The sequence below is a fragment of the Bubalus kerabau genome, chromosome X (genome assembly GCF_029407905.1).
Source record: "Bubalus kerabau isolate K-KA32 ecotype Philippines breed swamp buffalo chromosome X, PCC_UOA_SB_1v2, whole genome shotgun sequence".
Taxonomy (NCBI): domain Eukaryota; kingdom Metazoa; phylum Chordata; class Mammalia; order Artiodactyla; family Bovidae; genus Bubalus; species Bubalus kerabau.
This window is the reverse complement of record NC_073647.1, coordinates 106,359,663-106,368,272: the sequence shown is the minus strand read 5'-3', so window position 1 is coordinate 106,368,272 and position 8,610 is coordinate 106,359,663. Positions and strand designations below refer to the sequence as shown.

Below are 8,610 nucleotides of genomic sequence, written 5' to 3'. Positions count from 1 at the left end.
GAGGAAATAGGGAAACTACCTGGAAAAAAATTTCAGTAAGGATATTAAAGATGATGCAAAATCTTGAAAATACAATGGAGGTATGGATTTTAAAAAATACAAGAAATGTTTAACAAAGATTTAGAAGAAATAAGGAACAAAATTGAAAACACAATAACTGAAATGAAAAATACACTAGAAGAAATCAATATGAGACTCACTGAAGCAGGAGAACAAATAAGTGAGTTGTAAAACAGAATGGTGGAAATAACTGCTGAAGGGCAGAATAAAGAAAAAAGAATGAAAAAACATAATATCTATTCCTGTCATGACTGTCTTTCTGAGACACATTCTCCACTAAGGGTAACCTGGGATTACCTATCACCACAGATTGTGGATGCATAAGAAAGACTGCACTGGAAGGAAAAAAATATAGTCTTCAAGCCCCTTTCTCATCCTCCAGAGACCCTGCGGTTCCAGGACTCCACCTCAATGGTGGGAAAACCGCAACCTGCACTGCTGCTGCTAAATCATTTCAGTCGTGTCCGACTCTGTGCTACCCCATAGACGGCAGCCCACCAGGCTCCCCCGTCCCTGGGATGCTCCAGGCAAGAACACTGGAGTGGGTTGCCATTTCCTTCTCCAATGAATGAGAGTGAAAAATGAAAGTGAAGTTGCTCAGTCGTGTCCGACTCTTAGCAACCGCATGGACTGTGTAGCCCACCAGACTCCTCCATCCATGGGATTTTCCAGGCAAGAGTGGGGTGCCATTGCCTTCTCCGGCAACCTGCGCCGCACACGCCCAACTCAGTGAGCATGCGCAGTGTGTGCGTGCGCATCCGTTGCTGCGCATGCGCCTTGGTGCGCATACGCCTTCCTGAGCGTTCTGTGAGGAGCGTTGGGCCTGAGACGGGTCTGTTTATTCAGTCCCGGTTCTTTCTCACTACTTGAGACTCACGAGGTAGGTTAACAGATCTGTCCTGTCTGGAGTTTAAGTGTGTGTGCGTGTGAGGGGGAGCAAGCAAGTTTCGTGTGGGTCGGGCAGTGCGATCTAGGGCCTTTGAGGAGGAAGGCCCTCAAGGTAGTCATCTTTCTCCTCACAAGTGTTGCGACGCCATAGTTCTTGCCTTGGTGGCCGGAGAGGAAGGGCAGTGGGCAGAGGAGGGCAGGGGGTAGGATGATGGTGGGGGAAGACGTGGGGGTGCTATTTGAGATATCTGGTTCACTGGGGCCCTGGAACTGACTACAGAGCACAGAATCTGGGGCCAGCAGTGGGACCTGGGCAGGGGCGGGGTGGGCGATCTAAGGAAAGGCCTAGAAACCGGACCGCAGTGGGGTTGTGACTGTATCGCGGGTTTTGTGGTAAGGTGCCGAGAGAGAAGTGGACCGGATGCTCTGTATGCAGCCTCACCTCAGCCCCAGACACTGAGAAAATCGCCATAGTCAGGCTGTAAAGACTGAGCCTTTCTTCGTGTTCCAACTGAATTCTAAGGGAGTTGGGGAAAATAGGTCTGGTGAATAGGAGTGTGACATGAGCAGTAGTCCTGAGCTTTTGAATTCGTAGCAGTATTTCACTAAAGATCTTCATGATGGAGAATTCTGTTGTGAAATCAAACGTCCTCCGAAAAATTCAGCCTTCTTGTGTACCTTAAGGTGATTTCTCTGCCAGCTTCGCAAAGACAAATGGCTTTGCAAGCGACTGTATTTGGTGTATTTGAAATGCATGTACACTCATACTTAACCAGTTTTCTTTTGAAAGTATTTTCACATTAAAAAAAAATAAGTCAACGTAAGGTCATAAAAGTGATCAAATGTAGCTGTACTCTTAAATACATTTTCTAAATCACCATATTCTGCTTTCAGGGAGAAATATGAGTGGGCAAGTGGCATCAACATTGGGACCTATAGATCAAGATTCCTCCCAGCAGGATGAACCTGTGGTTGTGAGTACCTTGCCATTTGATGTTTTCTATTAGCACAAGTTTATTTTTGAGAAAATGATGTTAAGTAGTACAGATGCGGTGATAAAGGTCTTCCATGCTGATAAAGGGTGACACTTTGTCTTAGGAAGGATCATTGATCCAGATATATTATAGTCTGGCGTTGCCTGGATGATTATACCATTAAATTCCCTGGAAATGTGCCCAGTGACTCCCTCCTCCTGCTTATTAACAACAGGCTGCATACTTCCATCCCAACATAGATTTAAATAACTTCCAAAGTCTTTCTGGGCAACTCTTATGGGAGCTAACTCTTCTCTTTGGGAAGAGTAACTTTATTAAAAGTAAGTACATAGAACTGTGTTGAGAAAACGTTGTTAGGTTTACTTATGATCAGATATATGTATATATTATGTATATTTATGCTATTAGATGTGTTAACAACAAAAGTTTTTATTTGCATGCACTCTCTACTAGGACCAGCAGCCCAGTGTTGAGCAACCTCAACAAGAGGAACCACCAGCTGAGATTCAGGATATCACACCTAGAAGGGAGGAAGGAGAGGATCCAGTGAATCGTGATGAAGAAGAGGAGAAGGATCCCTTTGAAGGTAAAGTGTATCTGTGCCTCATGCCTTAAGACATAACCAGTAGGAAAGAGGAAAGGAAACATTAGAAAAGGACTTCAGACAGTTCCTAAAAAACTGAGCAGAGTATAGTTGGCAGGTTAGTGTGGTCGCTCAAATTTTCCCTTGTTTTCAAGACAAAGAGAAGGGGGCAACTAAGGTGTCTGAGGACAACCCTGGAAAAGGAAAATGGTAATAACATTCGGAAAATTCTGCTTTCCTTTTTCTCCAGCAAAACATTCCCAGAATAATGCTCCTGAGGTTTTTATTCATCACATTTTTAGCATACTAACCTAAGGCTTTTAATTCATAACACCGAGGGAATGAATATCATCATTCTTTTGTTTATATTGTATGCTTTACAGCTGAATTGATGCATTTTTTTAAAGATTCTGGCCTGGAAGCTGATCTCCAGCAATTGGCTGAGGCAAAGACTGGGGGTGAAGATGGAGATGGTCCTGATGTCAGGGAGGAGTTTGCATCAAATACAGAGCCTGTTGAAATGCCAGAAGCAGGTATGTCATCCATTCAGAAAGTAATTTATGTGGTTTCTGTTTTTCAGAATATTATATCTTTACTAATATAGAGGGAACATTACTATTATTTTAATAATAGAGTTCACATATTCTTTGAAAGATAGTTCAGACCCCAGATGCCTGAGTGCCTGACTTACAGACTTTCAAATAAAGAAGCAGACAGGATCAAAGCCATATCGAATTGAAAATAGGAAACCATTTTCTTCTCTTGAGTATAAGTACTTTAAGCAACAGCTAATAATTTTCAGGTTCTTTTATAATTTCTGCTTGTAGCAAATATAGAATGCATTTGTAATAAATATCAGTTTATATGAAATATGCTTAGGCATCCAAGTAGGTTCTAGTACCAGCTTTAGCATAATGTGTGTGATTCTGTGAAATCCCTTAACTTCTAAACTCTACTCATGTAAGTTGTGAATTCAGAACAGATACACGAAGATGCTGATTTTTCAATGCTAATTTTTGCATTCTCTGATTCTCTTTGATGGAATGCATACAAGAATACTCTGTTTTGTATGATGTATTTATCATAAAATATCACCTTGAGTCAAATTCTAACAGGGGGATTGAGATTTCATTTTCTGATGGGGGACACATGTACACCTGTGGCTGATTCATGTCAGTGTATGGCAAAAACGACCAGACTATTGTAATTAGCCTCCAATTAAAATCAATTAATTAAGTGTTTAAAAAAAGAAAATGAGCCAACATTCTGCTTGATGTATGTTAAATTCTCTCAAATTCTGAATTCTCTAGCTCTTTAAAAAATAGTTGCATTTTAAATCCTTTCCCCAGGGAAGCATGAAATGACTGAATAATAAAATGGCAAAAGATAGTCTAGTTTCCTGTTTCTGTGGCTGGTCAAGTTGAGAGAGTGCATTTAGTCAGTGATATTCAAGGCAGGTGTGAGTAAGATACATATGCTAAGCTACCTGCCCCCAGGTTTGGTCTTTTTTTTGAGGGGGGGGGAGGTTGCTTATTTTAATCGGAGGATCATTACTTTACAATATTATGAAGGTTTTGCAATATACCCCACTCTCACTCTTACAGAAATAAAAATCTGAGCCTCATGATATAATCATCTCTAACCGTATCAAGTATGTTATTTTCCTCTTTGATACATGAGTTTAAAAAGTTTTGAAGGCCAAATATTGGAACTCTAGTTCTTCCCACGTAATCAACTTAGTGTCTTTCACATACGTGTTTTCCAACTTGCTGACAATAAATTGCATGCTTCTGATTTTAAAGAAAGAACTTCATAGTTAGGGAAGAATTTACAGTGTATTAGCCTTCTAAATATTTTCACTTTACATTTTTTTTCCCTTCCTTTTGAACAATTAGATGAAAGTACAACTTTCAGATGACTTTCAAGTAACTACAGAACATGATTAAAATGTTCTCATAGAAAAATCTTAGCCCTAAATATGTGTGGTATTTAAAAAGAAAAATACATAAATTACAAGGTACATAAATAAAATCCTACATCCCACATAAAGGTAAGAAATAGAGCAAAAGAATAAACCTAAGGGAAAAAGAGAAAGATACTTATTAAAAGACAGGTATGAAGTGTTAGGAAGAGGAAAATAAACTCAACTAATAAATAAAGACAATGTGCTAGTTTACATAATTTTTAATGTATATATATATACACACATTTTTTAATATTCTTTTCCATTGTGATTTATCACAGGAGATTGGACTTTAGTTCCCTGTGCTATATAGTAGGACCTTGTTGTTTATCCATTCTGAATGTAATAGTTTGTATCTGCCAACCCCAAACTGCCAGTCCATTCCTCTCAGTTTACATAATTGTGAAGCAAATGGACAAAGCCCAAGTACACATAATTAGAAATATGAACAAGACACTAACAGTATATTACAGAATTAAAACAGTATAATGTGGAACTCAAATATTTTCAGCATATTGATGAAATGACTGGTAGGGTAGAAAAACAAATATTATTTAACATACCCCACAGTAACTAAATAACTAAACATCACAAATACCATGGATGAACTTTTGAAATTGGTCAGAGTTTTCTCTCAATAGCCATTATCATTTAGAAACAAACAAAAAATTTGCTTTTCCAGATTTTCTTTCTCTCTTCCTACTTGCTTTTCTCTCTCTCTCATACTCCCTCTTGCTCTCACTTTTCTTCTCTCCTTTTTTTCTTTCTTTGTTTGTTTGTTTTTTTTTTTGTGTGTGTGTGTGTGTGGCTGTGAGAAACAGACCTATTTCTGCTTCACATTTTGATGTCACCATGTCGCCAGTGATAGTAATGACTTAAAATTAGTGTCACCATATAATTTATTATACCAACTGGAATGCTTTAGAGGGAGAAAAGAAACGTTTAGAATTACCTGAGGGCCACAAGTAAAAAGGGGGACAAATGTTTAACTGACTTAAAAACACCATATCAGGGATAAAGTAGAACAAATGAAAATGTCTACAGTTTTCCACAGTAGACAAGAAACAAATGTAATACTGGCCTTTTTATTTACTTCACTTAAGCAGTAACAGAGATAACAACTGTTTAGCTATCCTATATTTGGAATATTATTTCAAACCAATGCATTTAAATGATACTTTTTTGGGATTTTTTGTTTCAGTTTTTGTGTATTTTGTTCTCCTTAGGGTGCTTTTTGTTGTTAGATATTTTACTGAATGTGTACACAGTTTTGCCTTCTACTGAAAACTACCTTCTGATAGGTTCCATTGATTTCATTTGTTCTGAACTCAGTGTCCTTCTTTTCTTGTATAACTAGGAAGAGTAGTGTGTTTTTAAAAATACTGGTAATGTGCCTGAAAAGTCTATCAAGTCTCTATAGAGGATTAACTGAAGGTAAGCCAAAGGGTCGCCCTTAGTGTTCCTGTTTTAGTCCATTTCATAAAACTACAACTGCAGTGAACTTTGTATACCTCTCCTGTCATCGAAATAAAGTTCTGCTAAGTAACTTTTTTAATGTTTATATTATAGGTGACGGGCAGCCATTTGCTTGAAAGAAGATAAACTGAAACCATCTATGCTGTTCTTATGTTGTGTATTTGACTGTTAAAGTTCTGTCAATAAAGTTTCGTTTTCTACTTGCACATTTTTTGTTAAATTTATCCCTGGGTATTTAATGTTATTGAAAATTGATGGTTTGTGATTTTTATTGTCTAGTTGAGGATGTATGTAGAGAGAGAATGTCTATATATAGATTTTCTGTCCAACAATTCCTCTAAATATGCATACTAATTCCACAAATTTAGATGTAGATTATTTTTGCTTTTCAAAATATACTATTATATTTGAATATCAACAGTTTCTACTGGCTTAAACCTTAAGCCTTTCCTCATTTTGCAGCATTGAACAAACCTGGCCAGAATAGTCTTGACTAAAGCAGGTGATAATCAGCATTTTTCCCAATAGGAAATGAAAAATCTTCTCCATTTCAACCTGTTTACGTTGCTTTTTTGTAGATATACTTTATCAGAGTAAGTTCCATTCTATTCCTAGTTTGCTGTCTTGAATATCGATTAATTTTCATCAAACACTTATATTGCATTAATTGTGATGATGATAGAATTGTTTTCCCTCCATTTTTCTATTAATGTGGTGAATTGCATTGGTAACCTTATACATGTAAACCACCCTTGCACTTCTAGGGTTAAAAAAATTGGGTCATAACATATTCTTTAGGTGTAACCTACATGTTAATGCATATACATATATATATATACCCACACATAAAAAATTCTTAAAAGCCTTTGGTCTTCTCTTGAATAAATGGGTTTACAAAATGTGCCACCCAAATCTCATACGGTGTCCCTGATGAAATCATTGACAGAGAAACATTTTTAAAAACTTAATATATTTGTATTGTCCTATAGAGAAATGGAATGCCAAAGCCATTGTTAAAGGTTGTAGGGAGACAGGAAAAGAAGTGCTGTCAAATTCCATGGCAAATGGCACAGCATATCTTTCACACATTTCTGACTTGCCTTCCAAGGTTTTTTCGGTGCAGGGACAGAGCAGCCACAAACATCTTTTCTTCTCCATGACGTCCTCCGTTGGCTTGATAGTCAGCAGATCTCAGAAGCCCTCCAGTTGTCTGTGAGTGTGTGTGTGTGTGTGTGTATGTGTGAATCACTTAGTTGTGTCCGACTCTTTGCGACCCCACGAACTGTAGCCTACCAGGCTTCTCTGTCCATGGAATTCTCCAGGCAAGAATACTGGAGTGGATTGCCATTCCCTTCTCCAGAGGATCCTCCCAGCCCAGGGATCGAACCCTGGTCTCCTGCAGATTCTTTACCGTTTGAGCTACAGGGAAGTCCTCCAGCTGTCTGATCCCTCCCTTATATCCTTATTATTAACATAATAATGAAACCCTTACATCTCTGAGCCCCCATCTGCATCCTCATGCACCAAAAAAAATATATTTCTGCAACAAAGGACCTATTCAAACTTCAATCTGCTTAGCGAATAACAGGGGATTATAAATAGCAGCTGTTGTGCCCTTACAGAGGTATGAAAATCCAGGTCCAAAAGGATTGAAATGGGAGGTTCAAATCTACTATGAGACTTAAGAGTATCCCATCTTACCAAAAAGTATGTGAAAAAGCCCCTAGGTCATGGAGCTGCCTGACAAGATTAGATCCTAGCTAGAAGAAAAGGGAAAGGAATAAGGGGAACTACGTGAGACAAAATGACTTGAGTCTTATCTGCTCTGTCTCCTTATTGGCTATGACGTGACATAACTGGGCTTCCCTGGTGGCTCAGACGGTAAAGAATCCGCCTGCAGTGCTGGAGACCTGGATTTGATCCCTGTGTTGGGAAGATCCCCTGGAGGAGGCCACAGCAACCCACTCCAGTATTCTTGCCTGAAGAATCCCCATGGATAGAGGTGGCTGACGGACTGCAGTCCATGGGGTCGCAAAGAGGCAGACACGACTGAGCGACTAAGCACAGCAGGTGACATAACGAAGAGTATCAGTACTGGCTCTGACACATACTGAGTGAAGGTGAGAAAGGTATTTACATCCTTTGGATCTGTTTCCCCATTTCTAAAATGGAAATTACAAGTTTACACTAAATATTTGTTACGAAGAATAAAAAAGATAACATGTGAAGTAGGCATTACATTGCAAATGGTTTTGGCTTATTCTACTCCAATTTTTCATTTAAACATTTACCTTTACAATTACAATTTTCTCACAGGTGATACAGATTTTCAATTTCAAGTAGACTATAAGGTTAACTTTTAAAATGAATTGGACTTCAGAAACATATTTTGTTTAAATAAATATATTGACTCAATAGCAGATTCAATAGCTGGTATCAGACATGGCATCCATTCTAAGGCTGGTTTGTTAATGAAGATTGACAAAGCTACCCTAAGTCATAATATGTAGTGAAAACTGTGCTCCTTGCTGTGTGTGATGACAAAGAAAATAAGCCAGTATTCTGGTCACGCAACATCACACAACTCAACACCAGACTGTCACGTAGTCAGGCAGCCAGTCCCTAAGTCACAGCGCAGGCGCTAC

The 8,610-nt window shown here is 38.5% G+C and overlaps 1 protein-coding gene across 2 annotated transcripts; it reads left to right on the top strand.

Moving 5' to 3' along the window:
* Positions 1-807: 807 nt before the first annotated feature.
* On the top strand, positions 808-6,171 carry LOC129639170 (P antigen family member 3-like). 2 transcript variants are annotated; one of them, XR_008708240.1, is made up of 6 exons: positions 808-940; positions 1,843-1,922; positions 2,397-2,529; positions 2,934-3,059; positions 5,847-5,923; positions 6,059-6,171. XR_008708240.1 is itself a non-coding variant. In XM_055564119.1 (5 exons), the coding sequence occupies exons 2-5, from the start codon at positions 1,851-1,853 to the stop codon at positions 6,079-6,081; spliced, it is 354 nt and encodes a 117-aa protein (XP_055420094.1). In that variant the 5' UTR covers positions 808-940; positions 1,843-1,850; the 3' UTR covers positions 6,082-6,171. The 2 variants fall into 2 exon arrangements, 1 of the variants encoding a protein (XP_055420094.1); XM_055564119.1 differs by lacking the exon at positions 5,847-5,923.
* Positions 6,172-8,610: the final 2,439 nt, after the last annotated feature.